The 23293-nt window shown below is 46.1% G+C and overlaps 5 protein-coding genes across 5 annotated transcripts; 4 read left to right on the top strand and 1 right to left on the bottom strand.

Moving 5' to 3' along the window:
- Positions 1-3432: 3432 nt before the first annotated feature.
- INS49_011646 (uncharacterized protein) lies at positions 3433-4368 on the bottom strand (the record flags this gene model as incomplete). Its single annotated transcript, XM_043172359.1, has 2 exons — positions 3433-4227; positions 4288-4368. The coding sequence occupies 2 exons, from the start codon at positions 4366-4368 to the stop codon at positions 3433-3435; spliced, it is 876 nt and encodes a 291-aa protein (XP_043024104.1).
- A 6275-nt stretch (positions 4369-10643) lies between these two features.
- Positions 10644-11313, top strand: INS49_011645 (uncharacterized protein; the record flags this gene model as incomplete). Its single annotated transcript, XM_043172358.1, has 2 exons — positions 10644-10922; positions 11011-11313. The coding sequence occupies 2 exons, from the start codon at positions 10644-10646 to the stop codon at positions 11311-11313; spliced, it is 582 nt and encodes a 193-aa protein (XP_043024103.1).
- Positions 11314-13092: 1779 nt separating this feature from the next.
- On the top strand, positions 13093-15122 carry INS49_011644 (uncharacterized protein; the record flags this gene model as incomplete). Its single annotated transcript, XM_043172357.1, has 5 exons — positions 13093-13346; positions 13522-13581; positions 13771-14132; positions 14228-14455; positions 14968-15122. The coding sequence occupies 5 exons, from the start codon at positions 13093-13095 to the stop codon at positions 15120-15122; spliced, it is 1059 nt and encodes a 352-aa protein (XP_043024102.1).
- Positions 15123-16035: 913 nt separating this feature from the next.
- INS49_011643 (uncharacterized protein) lies at positions 16036-16570 on the top strand (the record flags this gene model as incomplete). Its single annotated transcript, XM_043172356.1, has 2 exons — positions 16036-16492; positions 16539-16570. The coding sequence occupies 2 exons, from the start codon at positions 16036-16038 to the stop codon at positions 16568-16570; spliced, it is 489 nt and encodes a 162-aa protein (XP_043024101.1).
- A 5079-nt stretch (positions 16571-21649) lies between these two features.
- On the top strand, positions 21650-22597 carry INS49_011642 (uncharacterized protein; the record flags this gene model as incomplete). Its single annotated transcript, XM_043172355.1, has 1 exon — positions 21650-22597. One exon carries the CDS (start codon positions 21650-21652, stop codon positions 22595-22597), a length of 948 nt encoding a protein of 315 aa, XP_043024100.1.
- Between the last annotated feature and the right edge of the window lie 696 nt (positions 22598-23293).

Below are 23293 nucleotides of genomic sequence, written 5' to 3'. Positions count from 1 at the left end.
TGACATACTAGTAGCATACTAAGGCGCCCTGGTGGTGTCGGCCTGAGGGGGGTTCGAGGGCCTCGGTGCCCAAGGGGCTGGGAAACTTTTGGCCTTGGCAATGACCGGACGGTCCTAATTAGAGCCCCTGGATTTGCCGTGTGTTTCTATTCTTGAAGATTAGGGCGGTCTGTCCGGCGGGTAAGGGCTGATTGACTTTGTTTGATTGTAAGATGCAGAGAGTCGTGTCATAGTTAATCTTGAGGGCAGCGACGCTCGCACCAAATTAGGAATTCTCTACTGCAATTGGGTGGTGAGAGTGGCTGTGCTAGCCTGTTCAATCTCATGGTTTGTAGTAGGAAGAGCTGTACTGCAAATAGCTGTAGTACCTGATACTCGGGACATGAAAGACTTCAGGAAAGTCTTTTGCGGGACAAGTCATGTCACTTTGAAGTTTACCGGGCTCATGGACCTGTCGACTAGACTGGATTATGAAGACACTCGTCATCGCCGCCGTGGTGATCGAAGTGCTCTATTGAGTACTTCCACTTTCCTCGGAGCTTCAAGCGGCTCCAAGGCCTCAAGCATGAGCCTTTCCAGGCTGTAATAGACAAAATAGTGTACATGATACTGGTATGCGATTATGCGTGCCGTCATGTTGCGCCCTTAAACCTGAATCAGTCAGGGTTCATGTTTACGCTCCTATCGCCATCAATGGTGGACTTGTTCATAATGTAATTGGATCACGCAAGGTCACATAGTGAAAAATAAAAGTGTTTGTCGAGACCCAGGTTTACCACCCTGGTTCTACACACGTACATACAGGAAACGCAAGACTAATTAGACGTGGGCCGGCCAATTTGAGGATATGCACAAATACTTGCTTGCTTTAGAATCGACAAGTACATACCAAAGCACAAGATCGACTACAAGAAAATCTACGATGAGAATGAACACGCGGGACAAGCATATATACATGCATGAAAAGGCTAACTCTTGATGTTCTGGATCCAACAGGGACTCCGTGTCAATGATGAGTTACTCACGCCGGATTTGATGACTATAAGCTGTTGTTAGTGTTTGTAAGCATCTGGGTATCACCAGTACATATCTGAGACCTACATGCTGAGGTTCAACTGCCTTGTAAACCTACAGGAATTGTTCGGAACTGATCAGCTGTTAAATGTATCCGTTCATTAATATCATGATGTAGGTATTCAGATAGTCAGCGACGCGGCACTGGGTAAGGGAAAGAGTAGCAACCAGTGCGGCACATAACTATATGTTCTTACAATACCAATAGGTTATGAATAAGAAGGGGAATTGGATGCCAATATGCGTATATGTGAGCTGACATAGTTGTTGTCGTCATTATCACTCTCGAAAATAAGACAATTCAGGCTCAAATATGTAAGCCAAATCAAGACACGGTAGCTGCAAAACGGTTCCCAAATTTCAACGAAATCCATAACGCCAAGCTTTGCTTATTAATGTCTACTCCGGTAATTTGAACGGGAACTGTGATAGCTACGCAAGTACACCTGCACATTTGGACTCTTTCCGTTGTTGGTACAAAGTCACCAGTTGGGCACAAAACTAGAGCTTACATGTATGCATACGACTGTCCTTGAGCCTTGTCTCTCAACCGCGGAACCCACAAAAAGCACCGGATTAATTCCAGCGCATACAGTTGCAGACGAATTTGGCAGAGTGAGTGCGATGTCTCCCTATCATTTGTCTGGAAACTGGGGCCATGGCTCAAAGTTGCTCACGATCTGATGTAGAACCTCGCCGGACCCATTCAACTCGTCTGCCGCCGTGGATAACGAAGATCCAAGACATTAAGACTGCTACATGTAATCTCTTTACCGCGAAGCCTGCGCTGCCCCGTCACCATGTCTCTTGGTTCAACCCACAACCCGGAGTTGGAGGTAATTCACCTATTCACCGGGCAAATTAGACAAAGAACTGTATATGCATTGAAATCTCACCACTGGTTGCGTTTATCAGATTCATTCGCATATGCGTGCTGCTTGATGTCCACTGTACACAGTAGAGCTGCACGTGTGACATATGCAGCGCTCGAAGCTCCAACTGCTGCGGTCTAGCCACGCAGGAGTGGAACACACATGGTTCGCTTGTCTCAGAAAAGACATCCGCGGGTGTCGTCCTTGTAGCTCAGGTGATTGCACATTCATGTAATGCGCGTCGATTCCCGAGCGGTGCCACCTTCAAGTCGTGTCGTGTCACTTCAACCACACCTCCGAGCTGGTCTTTCGGGCACAAAAGGACCGCCGCAGGACCCAACTGAGTCTGACCTACCAACATATCTCGCACAAGCTTCACGGCTCATCCATGTACGGTGTGAGCTAAAGCCGTGTGCTCCTCGCGGCTCTAAGCTCGGCCATGTGGTCGCCCGACCGCTCGAGTGTTGGCTCTCATCGAATTAGGCGGTGTGAAAACACAGCGAAGCCATTTTACCAAGAAGCGGGTTTCGTGCCAGACTTTGTTCTGACACTGTGTAGTCCAGAAAGTGCACGTTGTCAACCTTTTGGACGATGCGCGAGGCTGCTTAGGCCGGCGCACGGTAACGTTAAGATGTGGCGTTGTCCTCCGGCGAAGAAGAAAGATCTCATGTCTCACCAGACCTATCCACGTGCACAAGCGCAAGCTTTGGCCATGGTGTTGCTTCACAGAGGAGATTATCAGGTAGATGAGCGTATTGGATCCTTAAAACCTCGCTGATCTGGTGATCCCTCAAGCCAGTTGGCTGTGGAACCTCGATTGTGGAACCTTGTTTTAGGTGCGGTGAGCATGACTGCTTTTGGCTATGTGCGACGGGCAGAACAAAATGTCTTGCTCAAAATTCCAGGAGGGTTATACTAGTCTATGCTAACCACCATTTGGTAGAGGTATAAATGTTGAAGCGGTGGCTGTGGCGCCCATGCCCACCCGCCGTTCTGTTATACTGACAGTATTAGGCTTTCTGTACGTGACTACCAGTTATTCAAATAGTTCTGAGCACAGATCCAGGCGCCATGTCGACGTTCCATGTATGGTGTTCTTTTTCCTCTGGTCTATTGTAGTCTATGTAAGTACTGATCCGGCAGATGAAATTCTTCTGTGAAGCATGCTTGACAAGGTTATTACTGCGGCGCCGCCTCGGTTTACATAAAGTAAGACAAAAGTTTGGGATCAGAGACAGACTGAATCGTGGTGCACGTCACACAGCATTGAATCAGAAACCACGCTGATAACATGCCGGGAGCGCATCTGCCTGCTTCTGATGATCGAGCCGACAGGACCATGGGATCCTAGGTAGCCACGAAGCGTCAAGATCCTCTCTTACAGAGGGCCTTATAGCCGTCATGGCTCGAAGAGTTGTCTCGAAGAGCAACACACAGCATTGGCACTGCTGGGTGTTTCCTTGTTGCAAGCGCTGTAGTCTCACGCTCACCAAATCCCGGGGATCACAGCCCACTTGTCCCGAATCTTCTCCTCCCCGAACTTCTCAACGTACCACTTCTTCCCATTGACCGCCCGCGGAAGCATAGCCGCTATCTCGTTGATGACGAACATGCGGGCAGGCACGCAGCTGAGGCCGCAGGCGATGTAGAAGCCCGTCCACTCGACCCACTCGACGAAGTAGTGGGGGAACAGCATGATCTTGAACAGGCCGGCCTGCGGGATGCTGTAGTGCTTGTCGACGCTGCCCACCGCGACGCCCTGCTCCCTGGCCAGGCGCTCCTGGCGGCGCTGCTCGCGGCGTCGGATCTCACGCAGCTCGTCGTCGTGGAAGTAGTTGGCCGACAGGCCGACGTAGAAGACGGCGATGCCCACGACGAATTGCAGCGTGGAGAATGGCGCGAGCTGCGCGTCCCAGCCCGCCTTGGTGACGGGCCCGTAGGCGGCCAGCCAGCCGCCGATGCAGGTGGCGTTGAGGAGCTGGAAGACGACGGCGAAGGCCCAGACCAGCGGGTGGATGGGCGACATGGAGGGCTGGATCCAGGGGAAGATGATGGCGCGGTAGATGTAGTGCATGACGAAGAGGGCCGCGAGGACCTGGTTCTGCCACGGCAGGTCCGTGATGCCGTGCTGGGCGGGGAGCGTGTTCATGATGTACAGCAGGGTCATGAAGCCCGGGCACTCCATGGTCATCCAGGCTATGCGTCCCGGCAGGTTGAGCGCGCTGTTGGTCGACGTCTTACCCATGCCGTACCACGAGATGGCCCATTGCAGTGACGCGCCCTGGAACCTGTCAGCTGAGTCAAAAAGCCGGGGAAGGGGTGATTGGGGGTCGGTGTTTACCAATGGGAAGAACTGCCAGATGAACAGGACCAGGTCGTAGTTCTCCTTCGAGGGAGGATACCAGTTCTCGATGAGCGCCATGGCGTCAAGTTCAGGGCGGATGAGTCAATCGAATATGAGGCGAAAAATTGGACTTACTTCGGTCCCTCGGATGCCTGGGTGCTCTTAGAAAAGATGAAGAGCCAACTCAATTCCCACCTCTCTCCTCTACGTTGGGCAGCCCCAGAACCAGCGTGCGTTTCGGTACGTCGAGTGGGTGACATCATGAGAACTTTCGTCAAACCCTAACCCGCGGAGCCGCAACTGCACCTCCCGAAAGTCAAGGCTGGGGACGAGTATCATGCCCGACGTCGTTGCACAGCAGACGAAGAGAACATCTCTATGGTTCATGATAAATAAGTCGTGCTCTCAGGATATCACTACTTATGGAATGACTGCAAGGCTGACAATCTGTTCGTTCTACCCTGAAATATATGAATGACACCTGGAACTGACGTGAGAATCTCCTGGCATTGCTGGCTCTCGCAGAGCACCAAAGTGGGAAATACGTTACAACCATCGAGTTCTTTGATATTCATATGAGGGCAGAACATTGTTGCACCACAGTACGCAAACGCCTGGTCACTTCTCAGCATTCAGCCTCTGGTGTCTTTTGGTGGTTCTGCCTCTTATCCCGGTGACGGTCCTGGCGACGGTCCTGGTGACTCACTCGGTCACGACCGGAGAAACCATTCAATAGGACCAACCACGAAATGCCACAGGGACTTGTGAGGCTCCTCATTTGGAGGCAATTATGAATATCACAAAATTGTGGTGTCTTGTGTAAATTAAGTGTCCCCGATGGGCATTGTACACTGAGAACCACGACGAAACCACGAAGCTGAGCCGTGATCCGTGTCATGACCAGATGTGTGTGTGTGTGTGTGATTTGAAAGACTCATCACACATGAAAGGTGGTTCGGTAGTCAGTGTACTCAGCATGACAGGCGGTGGCAGGTGTAGATGATTGAACGGCAGAGTTGACAAAGATAGGACCTGAGTAGTTTGGACAAATCATTGCCAGCTCCTGAACATTTCGAGGAATACTCGGTATGACCACTTCCTAAAGAAATCGATGAAACCGGTAAGTTGTAGGGTTGCTAAGGCATATGTAACAGGCAATACGCCGCCTATGCCTGGCGTGTCCTAAGATGCCAAAAAGCTAAGGGGGAGGAGGTTGGGTGAGGTGATTGTTGATTTGCGATATCACTAACCAGCCCATGACAGGCCATACCGTCTATCTCGTTATATCAAGCAGTGCTTCAGACAATCTTCCATCTTCGAGTGTTCGAGCATGGCATGCGACAAGGAAACGTTTCTCATAATAATGGTCTTTCAATCCACATCGGCTGGAGGTTTAGCAACAGTGAGTTTCTGGCAGCTATACCCAATGACCTTGGACGGTGATTTGCGAAAGCCCGATTCAGTGCAGGTACATGCTCGAGGTTTCGATCGGTGATTGAATTGCGGCACAACTCCAGTCTGGGGTGCCGGTTCCAATGGTTGCTACTGGCCCGAAAGTCCAACAGATGTTAGAAAGTATCCCAAGCAGCAAAAATGCGTATGATCCTTGTGCGTAAGCTTGTGCTGTGGGATAGGCACACACAATTCCCCCCCGCAGAAAGTGTATATGCCGCCGAGCCGGCGCCCCAACCGTATATAGGCTTCTGGAGGTGTGTTTCGAGGACATCACTGTCCAGTCTAACAAGTCTATGCCCTCCGATGGTCACCACGAGATAGTTCTCGAGGGTGACAGGACGACTCGGTGACTGTGCTAAGGGTAGAGTGGTTTCGGCTCGGCCGCCGTGTCGTCGGTGAGATCTCGGGACGGGGCGGCGGAAAGGCGGAGATGGCGGCCCTGAATGCCTGGCTTCAAATGGTTAGACGTACCTGGGCTGACGCAAACTAGTCATTTTCTCAATCTGACACATGCTGAGCACACCACACGAGAGACATGAAACATAAAAAGATCTGGCAATCGGGAGGGCGCAGGAGACATTAGGTTCGGCATGGCCAAGGCTTCCGCCGTCGACCGCTATAGCTCCCGCTCAATAATGCCGTGCCTCACCCACACTAGAAGTGCCACAGCCCGGGGAAGGTTGGCGGATGAGCAAACTCGACTATTTGATACTCCGGAATGGTTGCGGGAAACCTCCGGCTACAGAGGCCAGAGAGGTCGAGACTGCCATCTCGCATGACAAAGGCGCAGCAACTTGTTACTAGTATCTGCAGGTGGCTGCAGGTTGGTTGCAATTTCATGGTTCAAGGTTTCCGACGCACATCCGCTGCCGCGCGGTGGTCGCCAGATCCTCGATTTTCGAGCGAGTAGCAAGGCCGCACCCTTCAGGTGTTACAGCCTTTCTGCAGGAGGACCGAAAGGGGCAGAGCTTGCCGCAGCTACCGCCTTGTGGGTGCCAGCGTCCGCATCTCAAATGAGCACGGCCCGTGGGGTTGTGGGATGGGCTGTGTGGCAGGTGGTGGGTGTGGGTGGCTTCCCCTTGCCTCGGGCACCCGTTTCTCCAAACGGCGGTGTGGCAGGGTTCAAGCAAACCTTCTCGGCCGTGGCTCGCATGTAACCGGCGAAGAAGACGGTGCTGAATGATGGCAACAGCAGGCCCTACGGTGAAGCCTTCAACTCTCGGCAAGGACGAGTTCGATGAGCTGTCTATGCTGCCTGCGCTTTCTGGCGCGTGACTTCTGTGGTGCTGGAGTGGATTAGACCAGTTGATTACCCGGAGGTGTTAGATATTGTCATGACTGGACTGGATTGAGGAGGTCAACAGCGCAGTCGAGCAAGGACAGAAAGGATCTCGGGATAGGGGACGTTGTGGCAAGGGTTAAAATAGAAACACTTTAAACCCCCGCACCGCAGACGTTCTACCCATTGACCAATCCGACCCCTTATTCTACCTGCTTTGGGGCGCTGTGCAGAGTGAAACCTCGACCTGGAGATGACTCGCTTAAAGGTCCATCTGCAGCTGCCTTCACGGAGCACGACGCAAGGATGGTTTGATCGCTAGTGAAAGCAAGAGATGGTCGAAAGGTGAGTCTCGTGGCATGTCGAGGTGGACGAGGATAGAGGTTCCGTTAACCTGTTTGCTTCGTCATCGTCACCCCACCGTCCATTGGGGGCATGAGCTGGTGGTGAGCTTGACCTGGATGTGATGGGTGGGGTGACCATGCTAAGCATAAAGCAGTCAGCAAGCACCTTGGCCAAATGCTACCGTTAAGCCCAATCAGCCAAGGCGCTTGTCTGAGGAAAGCTTCCATCTTCGAAGAGATTTCCATGCTAAACACGGCCGGCGCGCATCTTCTCTAGCACCCCTGGCGGGCCTGGGCCCATTCGCGGCCACCGTCGAGCGATTCACCCTTCTGAGAATCCCCAACCCAAAGATGATCGGGATCATCATTCCATATGCACAGACGGGGCGCGCACGATTGCGGCCTCTGTGCCCTGTCAAGCTCGTCCCCAGGCCACAGACGCCCAATGTGGGCCATGCAGTCAATTTGACCCAATCACTGGATGGCGTGGGTTTCATGCAACAGTCAGCAGTTGAATTGTCGTGGGGAGAGGATCGGGCAAGCATGATTTGACGACCCCGGGAGCGGCATGCAGTAGCACTGTGGTGATAGGACAGGATCGAAAGGCATGCCGACATGGGCAACAGCCCGCAATACGTCAGAGCCCACCACGGACAGGCCAGTGGCGAGGGCTTTGTTGATGCTGGCAGCAGGCAAATCATCGGCAGCAGATTCCCCCATACAGTACACTGCTGGCACCGCCCGAGAGCCCGAATATGAGAATGTCCGCTCCGCTTTTGATTACGGAAAGGCAACCGAGAGCGCTCGACACTGTGGCTCGTAGCAGCCAATGCCAGCCGCCACGTTTTGGACTGGAACGCAGCGACGTGGGAGAACAGGTCACACGGGACAAGGCCTCAGCCCTCGGTCCCCGCCTCGATCAGGGAACGCTGCGAGTGTGAACGGCGGCAGCCAACCAGATCGGGGTCGCGGACCTGGTTCGCCACAGGGCCTTGGGGTTGACAAAGCCGCCGGCGGGTCCGTGTCGCTAACTGGCCATGCCTCGTCCATGCTCATGCACACTGGCACAGAGTGCCGCCGCCGCCTGCAGGCCGACCACTCCTGCGCTGTGCCGCTTGGTGGGAGGGTGGCGAAGTTGGAGGGGCTTGGCGGGCCAGGGAGTCCCAGCCCGAGAGGCAGGTGGTGCCTCAGACCCGGATCGCAAAGGGCCGCGAAGGGGCATTGACCCGGCTGCAGGTTTCAGCGACTCTCGAGGGTCTTGTCTGCCGAGGGTGACAATGACGAGGGTTCGTTTGAGGCTTGGATGAAGCGCCTCGTGTGCTTGTGGGGAGTGTGGTGTAGATTGAAGGAGTTCCCAGAGACGTGGACGTGACCATTTCGGGCAGAGAGAGAGAAATGCGCCATCTGGGAGCTGGTATGAAAGTATGCACATCGAAACGGAAATACAAGTACGGTAGCCCAAGATTGTGGTCGGCCAGGTTGATTCTGTGAATTCGGGGATGGGGTGTGGGCGGGGGGGGGGTGTCCCAACGGTCGGGGCGGCTCTCTCTTTCCTCCCTGCCACCCTCCCTCAACGGCGTTCCTGTGCGCCGTGTGGTGTGGCCCCGTCGACCGCCGCGACGGAGCAAGAGGGCTGGTGTTCCCTGGCCGGCCATGTCCGGGGCATGCAGCCTGCGGGCTGTACTCCGTCCTCGTGTGTGCCTGTCTGGGTCGGTTTCGGAATCGTGAATAGACAAACATGCATGTTACTGTCGTCAGGAAGTGGCCTCGACGAAGATGATCCGTGACGGTGCTGGGTGGCCTCGGATCATGTCGGACGGTGCGGTGACGGTGGGCAGCAAGGGCACAGTGCCGATGGGGAGCAACGCAGACGGTGACGGCATCATGGAAGAGCGCTTGACCGTTTCGGAGCACAGCCCTTGGAACGATGGAGAGCCCAGGGCCCAATGGCAGGAGCCGAAGGGTGGTCAGGTCAACGCTAGATCCTGAGGAGGGGTGGGGCTGTGGTTGGACACCTCAGACACTCACGACACTTCACTTTCCGCGTCCAAGATGGAGATCAGCGGCGGCAACCCCCTGCTGATTGGCCATTGCCACTGCTAGGCCGACTCCTCCTTTCTTCTCATTCCTCTCGAGCGGCTTGCCATTTCGGGGCTCGAGGGCTGAAAGCGGCATTGTGGGTGTGGGCGTGGGCAGCACAGTGTCTCCTTTGGTGTGTGTGTGTGTGCGTGTCTACTCCCGGGCGAGGAGGATGGTGGCAGCAGCATCGCATCGCATCGCATCGCATCGCATCGCATCGCATCGCAGACATGAGTTATGCCATGCCGTGCCACGTTATGTTTTAATGGAGAAGTATTCGTTCGGCTGTCCAGCCTCTGGCTCTGACTCCGAGGGAGAGTGAGCAACAGCCGTCATCGTCATGTGCTGGGGTGACTGAGGGTGGAGGAGGACCAGGAACCACCTGCAGGAATTGAGGGTGGCTGTAGAATCATGGGCTCCAATCTCCTTGGACACACCAGCCGGGCCCAGCCTGCCCACCAGGGGATCTGAGTGCTGCATAGGCCCAGGTAGGTCGGCATACCGTGTGGGAGCCCGGGCCCGCACACAGTGCCACAGTGCGTTTTTGTCTGTCCTGCCTCGCCCCCCCAAGGTGCGTTCCGTCTAGTCCGTTCAAGCCAAGTTGCAAGTCGCATGCACCACCCTGACAACCCCCCTGCCCCCCATCGCCAATCAACAGGGCCCTCTCCCACCCTGGACACCTGGACCACCCCCCAATCCCCCCGTCGACAGGGCCAGTCCCTCGCCCGCCCGCCCTCGTCCAACAAACACCCGCTCCGTTCCCTCCTCATTCCGCCTCTCGTCTTCCCTTACTTCTACCACCACCTGCCACCTCCAATCTCTACCCAACCACTCCGAACCCTACCTACCTCACCTGGCCACTTTCCCCATCCCACATACATCAAACACACCACCAACAACCGTTATCTTTGAATCATCTCCCACTCCGAACCAAAAGGCTATCCAAACAGCATCATAATAAAAAAACGGAAATCATCAACTTACGCATTCAACCCGGATCTGACTCTACCGTCTCAAAAAGAACCATCGGCTGATTTTTACACTTTGTCGCTGAAACCTGACCTTAATCCCGCAAATCATCGGCGTGCAATACAACGGACCCCCTCCGCAAACATATCTGAGCCACAAGCCCCCAACGCAAGACCCAGCACTTTTGAACGACCCCATCGACACGCAATCTCGAGAATTCAGCAACCATGGCCTCGTACTACCACTTCAACACCCACCAGCAACATCCCACACCGTCCACAGCCTCGGCTGTCTCGCACAACCACCATGGTGGCCGGAATCGCCGGGGCCCGAGGCTCTCCGTCTCCCAGAACTCGCAGCACAAGCAGTTCCGGGGTGTCCGAAGTATGAAAGAGCTGTCTGAGTCGCAGTCTGTGTCGAGCTTTCGCTCAAAGTACGAACTCGGCCGTTCCTTCGACCTTGAGGACGATCTGGAGTTCTGCCCCGGCCTCGTCACCGAGAGTGATGTGAGTATCCTCGACCTGGCCTAGGACCCGCCCTGCTATGGACGAGTAGACCATGCCACGACGGTATACTGACAATCGGGACTCGCAGTTGGCTTACAGTGGCTCCGAACGATCATCCCTGGCCAGCAACTCCCCCACGGGATCACCAACGCAACAGCCCCAACAAGTTGCTGCCTCCTACACACTCAACTCGTCCTCTCCCGCGTTCCTCCCGCCCTCATTCCAGGCTCACCACTCTCACCCTAAACTACACCAGCCAGCCGCCACCAGGGCCCGCAATGCCATCCCCATTATCAACCCTGCCAACGGCCAGGGCCTGACCATGCCCTCGCCGCCCTCGTCGGTCTCGCCATCGGTCCGGATGCAGCAGAGCCTTCGCTCCCGCTGGTAAGTGACGTCGCTCCGCTTCTCACCAGAGGCGGGGTGACGTCGTTCCGGCCGTCGTCATTGATGTGATCGAGGATGTTAGGTTCGCCGCACATTCCTCTTTCAGACAGCTGATTCATCTTGGCGGGCACCGACTTTCAACAAGCAGGCAATTGATCTTGATTTCACTCAGGGGAGGCTAGGCACGCATTCTGGTCGACTGGCCTTTCGACAAACCGACTTTTGGGCCCACGCCCGCATCACATTGTATAAAGACACTTTTTCGACATAAGCACCTCCGACCCGAGGTAGGAGTTGACTCTCCTCACGGCGCCACACGAAAACTTATCGATACCAGTTTGTCGGTTCTTTTGCTGCTTGTATTACAACTTGAGCGGTTCGGTGCTTCGACTCCCGAAGATGGGGGCTGTTTTGATTTTCGAATGGGCGTTCAGTTTTTTCCCGGACCTGCATACTCGAGGACATAATCATCTGCATCGGTGTTTAACGACGGAGTTTTGACGGGGTTCTCTCCACTTTACACGAGAAGCGGCGACTTCGCATGATAAAAAAGGGTTCATCTTGGGTCTCTTGAGCTGTCCAAAGACAAAAGATCTTTTCGACACATAGAACGAAATCATTGAGCGGGGTTGCGGCAAATCTCAAGCAGCGGAGTTCTTTGCACACAGTCGGGGTTTTTGATGCTTTTTGGGCTTACGGAAACAAAGACCTGGAGGGGATCAGGCGGCTGGCAAAGACAATGTGGATTTACGTGTTATTGCGATGCGAGTCTTATATGCAACGCTGGGCTACTGGGGGGACGGCAAACGGACAGCGGAGTTGGTTGACACATTATTTTGGGTCGTATATCTGTTTTTAACTTCATGTACCTCGGGCAGCGCTTTCACCCCATAATCTGCCGGCTTATTTCTGTCGAGTTTCTCCTCGGTCGCTATCTTCAGGGTTTCTGAATGGGGTTGCATGCACGGTGCATGCGTGCGCTGTGGAAATCCTGGCATAACGTCTTAAGGGGGGCAATACTGATTGATGCATCTGGTTTGGCTGGAGCGTTTGGGGGTGTTCAAAGGGGTCTTATACCCGGATGGAGCGCAGCGCGTGTGCTCAAAAGATATTCTGTCTTCAGCAACATCAAAATGGGCAACACCAATGCCTTTCTGACAAGACTGCGCCCTCACTTGTATCTTCTGTGTCAGTGAAAATGTGCAGATGCGTCGACTCCTTGGGTTCTAGATGGGCGCCGGATGGGTGGTCTTGGCCCTTTTGGAAAAATTGCCGGTGGTAAAGACTGACCTTCACAGTTGATGATAATGGATGGCCGACAAACGTCATGGGATCCGAACAGCTCCCGAGTCAAAAGCATACTAGGAATGTACATGCGAAAGAAGCGTTCGAGGGGAGCGAGCCCTGTACCAGCAGGCGGTCGGATGTGCTGACGATTGGACGATCTGGTGCCCAAGCCCATTGCACTTGTTCTTCTCAACCCCACACGAGTACAGAGGCAGACACCGGTTCGCCGAATATGAGCTCAAGCCGTGACAGCCTGAAGCATCTTGACGATGCACGCAGTCTTGACACCCAACCGGGGCCACCACATAAGCGAAGTACCATATGCTCTTTCCTCCCCACGGCCTTCCGCGCCTGCTGTTCTGTGTTGCCCCTTCCCCACATACCGCAGTGCTGGGACGCTGGGCTGATGAAAACGCACTCCGTCTCACCACCGCCGTTCCCTTCTCGAAACCCTGACAACCATGGCTGACCCGCGGCCACGTCGCAATACACAGGGATGATCAGCAAGCCCCCAGAGTCGGACGATGCTGCCGGCCCCAGCAGCACCGTTCAAGCTTCCCCAGAACCATCATCTTCTGCCGAGCCAGCCGCAGTGACCCGGTCCCTGGCGGACGCGATGGGTGGTGTTGCTTCCTCGCCCGATGTTGGCGGCCACAAGGGCGTCGAGGACAGCGCAAAGACACCTACGAATTCAGGGAAGCGTCGGGACAAGTCCAAGTCTGTGGAGCCGTCAGAGCCTCCAGTCGACAGGTGGGTGGCGCACCTCTCACTGTTAAGCTTCTTGGCCGCTAGCGGGCGAGGTCGGGCGTGATGGTGTCACTCACAACCTGTGAACGACGACCCACCACCGGTCACGCACACTGTCCAACCTTCCGGGGACGTCACTTCTAGCAGTCTTGAAACTGACCCATCATCACAACCATAGGTTATTCTCCGAGCGGGTGGTGACAGTACTCGTGGGCCCGAGCGAAGTCCAGTGGAGACTGTAAGCAGCTTTCGGCTACAATCTCAACCCCATCAAGAAGCGACCTCTTCCATCTGTAGCCTGTGCCTGGGAAACTTCATCAGGCTACAAGTTTTAAGACAGGCTGTGGCCACGCTGTGGTCTATTCCTCCCCACATTTGTATGGAACTACGTACTCAGTGTTTTGACAGCTGACTCTGAAAACTGTAGGCACGAAAACCTCCTGTCGGGCATCTCGGACTTCTTCAGGTCGGCGTTCAACTCGGGATTCAAGGAGTCCCTTGAGGACAAGCTCACCATGCCGGAGGACGACCCCCACTCCTTCGAGCTCTTCATCCGGTGGCTGTACATCCGCACCCTGACGCCCACGGCCGTCTCGAATTCGACCTTAGCGGCCAATGTCATGTTAGGCAAGGACTTCACGGCGAGCTCCTCGACAGCGTGCATCCAGGACTACCTACGGCTCTACGTCCTCGCTTCCAAGGTTTTGGTGGAGGAGCTGGAAAACGCTTGCGTGGATATGGCACATGCATTCTACAGTGTTGGCATGCGAAGACCTGATATCAAGGACGGTACGGATGACCATGCCGCATTTTCATAATCTGCTTCCCATCACAGTACCCCTCATAGTGACCGAGTAGTACGCTTACATGTTTGACTTTCTCAGTGCAATACGTCTACGAGCACACCATGCCCGGCTGCGGTATGAGGAGGCTGATCAAGGAACGCCTCACAATGAGCCTATTTAAGGGAAAGCAGCACAACCCTGTAACGCCCGAGTGGAGAGAAATCATGAACGAGACGCCGGACCTGGGCTACGACATTGTGAGCGAGACTGCCTCCTACAACTGGATCGCGGGCGGTAACGCCTCCGCTAAGACACCAGCCCATGAGTGTACTTTCCATCGCCACGACAGAAGCAACATGTGTGCCAGGCTCTCACCTTGACCCGCGCCTCCAGGCTCTAATTCTTGAAACCATGGCCTACCTGGCGGCTGGTCAGGGCTGGTGTTGGCCGATGTCAGGCTTTTTGGGATTGATCAAGCTCCTAGCTCAGCCTCCCCTGCCTGTTGAGGGTTGGTCATCCACACCAGGACATTCTAGTCGGTCTGACCCCAGGATTCCTCTCGTACTTCATCCGCACGTATTCATCCTGCTCGTATCCTACGTTGAGCTTTGATAGATCCATATTCAAATACCATCAATTTCAACACCGCTCTTATGTGGCCCGTGTACTACTTAGCGAGTCCGAAGCTGCTCAGAGTGGCCTGCCTCGCGTGAAGAACTATGATGAAAATCCCGAAGACAATACCATGTTCGCATTTGACACAAAAGAGCAAGGCCAGCTTATGTCTTTACATGACATGATGACGCTCAAGATTAACGGAACTTGAGAACGCATCTCAGCGAAGAGGTGGCATACTTGGATCTCGTCTGCACGCGTGTTCTTCATGGGAGACAGTATCAAGTCGAACTTCGGGCAGGAGCTGGAGAGCTTCGAGCTTGAGAAAACCAACCATGGAAATGGCGATACTGCGAGGACACCCAAGGAAGCGATGTAGGTGAACACTGCCCTCGGTTGGCACACAGCGCCTCAGACACGTTTTGTTCCATTTTGCCGTCGCCATGGTCTTCTGCAACAGAGCGCATGGTTCAATGGCTCATGATACGTGGTCTAATTCAAAGTCATTTGATGGCAGCTTGTCATAGTCACCGTCTTGCTGTGGCCCACTGGCTGCTGCTGTAATACCTTCCTTAAGTTTGTGTTGATCTCATTGGAACATGCTATGAGCCAAGCTTTTCCCGTCACCAGTCCCGACCAGTCAGTCCTCGTCATTCCCGTGCCCGAGCCTGCTATAAACCTGCCTGTTGACCACCGGTTCTTGCTCAATACCTTACATTCCTCCTCCTTCATACTTTCTCCCTCAACAGATCATAGCGCCTGCTTTCTTGAGTCTATCTGTCCACTTCAGCTCACAAGACCCCGCCAGAGCCTATCAGTGATTATTGGTCCGCGTGTCTCAACAGACAATCCAGCAAAGCCTCCTCCATCAACAACATCAGTCGCACCAGTGCCGGCTATGATCACTCGGGACAAATGCTCTCCAAAATACAACGACTGGACTGATATATTGGACACAGATATTGCATGAGCACTTGCAGACTTACACCAGACACTACTATCAATACATCAGAAAAATGACCTCTCATTGGGCACCCGCCGGCTATGACTCGTATGTTGCCCCGAATTCCCTTTTTCTTACACTATCTTTACACAAACATACACACTTTCTCTACCTGTGTATGTCTGTGTAATACACTGCTTAGCAGTCAAGTTTGACACTGAATTTTGAAAGAAGAAACGTGGATGAGTCTGGCTGTCTCAAAGCCTACATTTCAAAATGGTATTTCAGCATTTACTTTCCCATCAAGCTTTTTGGAGTCACTGGCGATCTTTCATTGCACATTTCTTCCATGCCGGATGGCCAAGGTGACAAAATCCCAATTCTGGTTCTCTTGGATGAGGAGCTCGATACATTCAAGCTACTTGTCACATGGGCTTATGCATCACTGGAAGGGAAATTGGAGACGCAAGACCCCCTCAAGGGTGTCAGGTCCGACGATCTTGTCAGACTTTACGTCCTTGCCCACCAAAACAAGATCACGAAGCTGCATGACGCGGTCATGAGAGCCCTTTTCAAGGAATCTCACTCGAGGGGCTGGAGTCACTGTGAGTTCTTGACCAATAAGAGCTCACTTGACCGCTTGGTGGACAGAGTGCCGCAGGAATCGAAAATGCACCAGTTCCTGGTCAACTACCTGGTCAACAACTCGATTCAAGCACGAACAAGCAATGCCGAAAAGCTCATGGACAACATCCCAGACCAGCTCGTTCGACTCGCCTTCAAGAAAATCTTCGAGCTGCCTGAATGTTCATGCTCCAACAGGAAAGGTACTGGCTGATGCACATGACAAAGTTGACGACTACCTCTTGGGCGGTGCAGACTGAACGTGCAACCCTCACCTTCTTCACATGACTGAGCATGGATGATGGGACGCATGTATTCAGTGTGTTCAAGAGGTACACATTGGGGAGGACGCATTTTCTGGACAATGCTGTTTGGATCACCTGATAGAGGACTGTGATACGACGCACCAGCAATGAGCAGGCAGGCAGTACAATCAGGGGGCATTAGGATGGTGAAGTGGTACATTAAGCACCAGACCTTTTTTGTGTTCAGATAGGAGAATCTGAGTCAACCTTTTGTCTTGCAGGGCACAAATTGTACTTCCCGTCGTAGATGGACATACAAATATCATAGAACCCTATGTCTAGGCCATTCAATGACTGTCTATTTGAACGCAGTCTATCAAAAGCACATCCAAAAAAAAGAATATTGCAAGGAAGGGCATGACGGTCATGTCGAAGTAAGGATCTTGTCCTTTGGGGATGTCTTTTGAAAAGAATGTCTGCCAGTATAATTCTCAACATAATGGCTTGACAACCTTTAAGTTGCTCTTGCTGAGCTTGCCCTGGATCATTCCATCATGGTTTCCAAAGTGAATGATGCCTTTCTGCTCTGATAGTAGGTCGTTTGGTATCTGATGCCATCTTGCAAACACTCGCTGTTTTCCTGTTCATTCATAGCCATTAGATCTTCAATACCCCTCCATTTAGTTTAGATAATCTTGCACCTACCTCAGCAACAGAAAAAGTTGCTGTCCAGTGCTGCGCCACCGCAACACCCCCTTTGCAGACTGAAGATCAACACTCCTTCGACATGGCTGTTATTAAAGATACTGTTGTTCAGGCCTCAAAGGTCACCAGCAACTCCACTGGCGATACTTCCAGCCACTCTCTTGGCCCTGGCGATACCGTGTCCATCCAGATCCAGGTGGAGCCGGACTCAACCAAGACTGATCTGACCAGCTATGACTTCAGGAGGTGACCAAGCCTGTTAGCAAGTACGACCCTCGCCTTTGCACAGCTACTTTAGTTATCCCCTACGGGGCATATAGCCTCTTAAAACTTAAACGGAATAATATTAATATAATAATTACTTCCTTATATAATTATTATATATATAAAAAAGTTATTAATATTAATTAATAATTATAAGTATTATAAATTAATAAAGTAAAAGAAATAATTTTATAAGAATTTTCTTAATTTAAAAATTATATTTTTTTTATTAATAAGCATTTATTATGGGCTAACCTTGAATTGTTTGCCGTAAGGTGCTTAAATAAGGTTTATATTTAAAGTGCAAAGAAAGAGATCCGCTCCTTATTTACACTTATGTTAAAGCCTATTCTTATAAGGCTAAAGCCCGCTAATTAATTACAATAAGCAAAGCTTAAACCGTAATAATATTATATAATAATAATTATTTTTTTAAGCTTTTTTATATTATTAAATTTTTTAAATAAATATTATAAAGATTAAATAAATTAATTAATATTTCTTATAATACTTATATATATATATTTTATTATTTAAGAAATATATATTTATTATATATAAATTTTATTAAAATAAATCTTATTTTTAACTTTATTTTTAAATTTAAAAAAACTTAATAAAACTTTATTTTATTAATAAATAAAACTTATAATTATTATTATTATTAAAATTAATATAATATTATATTATAAATAAATATAAATTATAATACTTTTAATTAATATAAAAAAACTTAATAATAAAAAAAACTTTTAACTTTTAAGGTTTAAAAAAATGAATAATTTTTTTTTATAATTATAATTTTTAAATTATTATTATTAACTTATTTTATTAAATATTATTTATTTTAATTTTATTTTTTATAATATTTATTATAAAGATTTATAAATATAATTAATAATATTAAAAAGTTATTAACTTTTATTAAAAAGTATATAATTAATAAAATTATAATTTATAATTTTTATATTAAAAATATTAATAAAATATTTAATTTTTATTATAATTTTTATTATAATTTTTATTATAATTTTTATTATAATTTTTATTATAATTTTTATTATAATATTTCTTATATTTTTTATAAATATTATAAATAAGCTTTAAATAATAATTATTATTAAGAAAATAATTTTTAAAATAACTTTTATTATTTTTATTAACTTTAAATATATAATTATAAAATTTAAATTTAATAATATAATTTATTAAAAATTAATATAATTAATAAAGCTTATTATTATTAATAAAAAATAAAAATATATATTATATTTAATATAATTATAAATTACCTTAAAAATACTTTTATTAAATAAAAAAATATAATTTATATAAAATTATTTTTTTTATAATATATTATTAATAAATACTTAAATTTAATAAAGTTAATATAATTTATAAAAACTTTTAATAACTTTTATAAATATATTAAAAACTATATAATTTATTAAATAATAAAATAAATATATTTTTAATATTTATTATTATATTAAAATTTAATTAATATTAATTAATAATAAATTAATTATATTTAAATTAATTATATAAAAAAATTATAATTATAAATTATAAAACTTTTTTTTAATTATAAATTATTTAAAAATAATTATATATTATTATATATAATTTTTATTTATTAATATTTTAATATTAATTATTTATAATATTTATTATATTTAATAATATTATTTTTTTATAATATATTTATAATTATATTAATTATAAATTAAATTAATAATTATTATAAAGTTTTATATTAAAAATATTTATTTTATTTATTAAATCTTTATAAATCTCTTTTTTTATATAATAAAAATTTTTAATAATAATTTATAAAAATAATAATAATAAATAAAAATTATTTAATAAATATTATATTTATTATATATATTAAAAATATATTTTTATAAATATTATAATAATTATTATTAATATAATTAATATTAAAATAACTTTATTATAATTTTTAAATTAAATTAAAATTTTTTTATAAATATTATAATTATTATTAAAATTATAAAAATAATTTTATTAATCTTTATAATAAAGTTATTTATAATAATAATTTTAATTTATTTAATATTAATAATAATTTAATTATTTTTAATAAAAAAATATTAAGACGGTCCTTACGTTTAAATGGCAATAAGGGCACAATGTAATAGTGAAGAATGGTTAATTTACAACTAGGTTTGCCTAAGACAAAAGAAAGGAAAAGGAAGAATTGCCGAAAGGGCAGATTAGAGTGGTTTTGAAGGCCAGTTGGGCTGATAAGATAAGCCAACCAGACGGGCCCAGAGGGCCCCTGCGCATGATCAGCCCCACGGCCCTGACAAATATTTAAAATTAAATTAATAAAAATTTTATAAAAATTATAAAAATTACTTTAAAAATTAATAATTTTATTATTATAAAAAATATTAAAAAATAAAATATTTATTAAATTTAAATTTTAAAAAATTATTAAAATTAATAAATTAAAAATTAAAATTAAAATGTTTTTTTAAATAATATTATTATAATAATTATTATTTAAATTATTAATAATTTTTAATAATATAACGTGGTTTACTACCAAGTGGCGGATATCATTAAGTGGCGGAATTTTTATAACTTAGCTAAGTTTAAATATTAATTATATTTTAATTAAATTTAAATATTAAAACAAAACTTATATTATTAAATAACACTTCTTTTAAATAAGGTTTTTATATAGTTTTAAGGTTAGGGTTATAGGGTTGCAGCTATTTTAAATTAAATTAAAAACTGGGATTTAAGGTATAGTTATAATAAAGCAAAAAAAATAAGTAAAATTAACCTATGCACCTTATTTAATAATAACTTAAAAAGGATGCAAATTTTATTATATATACTTTATTATATATTTTAAAATACATATTATATTTTAAGTTAAAATTAAATCTTTTATAAAGATAATTATACTTAAAATTTAATAGTAAATAGCTTAAATTTATTAGCATTTCTTAATAGCTCTTTAAGTACCTTTTCCCTGCATTCCCCGCAAAAAGCTATAAAAATCCGCCACTTAATGATATCCGCCACTTAATGATAAACCACGTTAATTAAAAAATTATATATTTATATTAAAAATATTAAAATTTTTAATATAAAATTATATAATATTTTTAATAATAAAAATTAATAAAAAATTAAATTAATAAAAAGTTAAATTATTATATTAATTTAAATTTAAAACTTTTTATATTAAATTATTAATAAATATATATAAAGCTTATATATAAAAAAACTTATTATAAAATATATATAAAGCTTATATATAAAAACTTATTATAAAATAAATATTATTATTTAAAAAGTTAAAATAAAAAATTATTATTAAATTAATTATAAAAAATAATAAAAAATAAGAAAAAATAAAAAAGAAATTAATAAAAAAAATTTACTTATAATATTTAATTTTAAATAAATAAATAATAATTAAAGAAAAAAATTAAAATAATATTAAATTTAATTTAATAATAAAAATAAAGATAATAAAAATAATATATATATTATATAAAAATATATAATAAAAATAAATATAAGTTTAAAAAGTTAATTTTAATTAAAAATAATAAATATAATATTTAAAATTTAAAAAATAATATAATAATAAAAAATGTATAAATTTATTTTAAAACTTATAATAAATTATAATTTTAAATTATTTTAATAATATTTTATAATAATAAAAATTATATATATTTAATATAATAAATTATAATTTTAAATTAATTATAATAAGAATTATATGTATTTATTAAAAGAAAAGAAAATTATAAATATTAATAAGTATAACCCTTATCTTTATATAGCTACTTTAATTATCCCCTATGGAGTATATAGCCTTCTAAAACTTAAACAAAACAATACCAATACAACAATTGCTTCCCCATACGATTATCATACATACAAGAGACCTACCAACAAAGCCCGAGGGGAGGTAAGCATGCCCACCCTCAATCACCACACCTGGGCACTCCTATCAAACGGACTGCTTAAGCCCTACCAATTCGCCATCGCTCCGCACATCGGTCAGCCGGGTACACTCTGTTGATGAAGCAGCACTGATTGCAAAGTAGCAACTCATTCTTCAGTCCTCCAATGGCCACCGTTTTCGTGGGACCAGGGAAGGTCAAGTTCCTGGTCCACCAGCTGATAATTTGTCGCTTCAGCGCCTTCCTCCGTGATGCGTTCGCCAAAGCGACCGGCACTGATTCCATCACGCTCCGTACGTCGAACAACGTTCCATACAACCCCGTTGCATTGGACTGCATCAGGCAGCTAACAGATAACAAGCCGACGCTGAGCCCAAGACTTTCAGCCTATGCGTCAATTGGGCCTACCTTGCCACATATTTCTTTCCCAAGCTCGATTGCCTCACAGGCGCCCTGGTTTGCGTCATTCTTCGACCTCGTGAAGCTCTATGTTTTCGCCCAGACATGCGAAATACAGGCTGTGCGGGACTCGATCGTTTCCACCATCTATGCTCAACTTTCCGATGACCGCGAGGTCTGGGCCACTTTGGGCTCAGACACCGCCCTACTGGAGTACCTAGTTGGCCACGTCGGCACCGGCGCTCGCCTGTACACCCTCGTCACTCGCGCATTGGCCTACCGCATGTTCCCTGTGGTGACCTCGCAGCAAAAAGTTAGCGTGCCGTTCGTCGATGGAAACCGAATCGTTCCTTCCCCTGGAAGAGCTCTCGGTATCTTTCCACAGATGCCACAGATGCTCATCCTCCATGACCTGGCCAAGATGCAGCCAAACCACAGAAAGATCATGGACGCCTGTGGGAGTGGAGTATCGGAGGAGGTTGACATGGACGAGATCTTGGACGCTGTACCCGCCGCTCTTCTGCACGACATTCTCAAGGGGTACTTCCGCAAGAAGTCCCGCGGCTGGTCGGCCAGCACGGGCTTCAAGGCATGCGTAGGAACAGACTCCGAGTTTCACCTGCCACGTCCCGATCTCTGGTTGTCATTGCAGACGGTGCTCGCACTGATGAAGCGCCCAAAGCCAATACGGAGGGTGGTATCAGGCTTTTGTTGAGGTAGTTTGGCATCGCCACGGGCAGCCATCCCAAGGAAGATGAGTGATTGCTTGGGTGGCCTGGCAATATCTGAAGGGGTAGTCAGCTTTGATAGTTGTTCTTCCCGAGAGAAAGAAATAAGAACAATGACGCACTATACATGAGACTGGATCTGGCGACAGTGACTATCGACAATGACTATCGCGGTTTGTGACCAATCCTGGTCCACATTGAAGACTTTGATAGTGTCACCCTTGAAATGATGTGTTTGGCAATATCGAGGTGCTATTTTCAATTCAAGGTGTATCTATCAGTCTCAATAGTCATCACAACAGTTCTCAGGGATACAAGCACATGTACGATATTCAATGCCTGTGGGTCCGTTCATACGGTGTTTGCTATTACAAACCCTGCCTAGGCCAGTGACCAATTATGCGTTGACCATCATCAGGACATATCGCGACCTTGACTTCAAACTACAGCGGTTTGTAATTTGCCTTACAATGGAGTCTTGAGTGGCCCCATCTTTTCTTTTGTGGTATTTGATTGTTCAATAGTGTGGCTTTGCATGCAGAGTGACTCAGGTCCCATCAGAGTGCTTGCTAAAGTTTCCCATCTCTTTTAGCATTTAAAGCAAAGCCTGTCCTGGCACTTTCAGACTTCTTCCTCCAAATCATCACAGGTCGTCAGCGAATATCTCTGTCAACGCGTTCGGG

The sequence above is a fragment of the Diaporthe citri genome, assembly GCF_014595645.1.
Source record: "Diaporthe citri strain NFHF-8-4 chromosome Unknown scaffold_5, whole genome shotgun sequence".
Classification (NCBI taxonomy): domain Eukaryota; kingdom Fungi; phylum Ascomycota; class Sordariomycetes; order Diaporthales; family Diaporthaceae; genus Diaporthe; species Diaporthe citri.
Note: the sequence above shows the minus strand (reverse complement) of the source record. Positions and strands in the feature narration are given on the sequence as shown.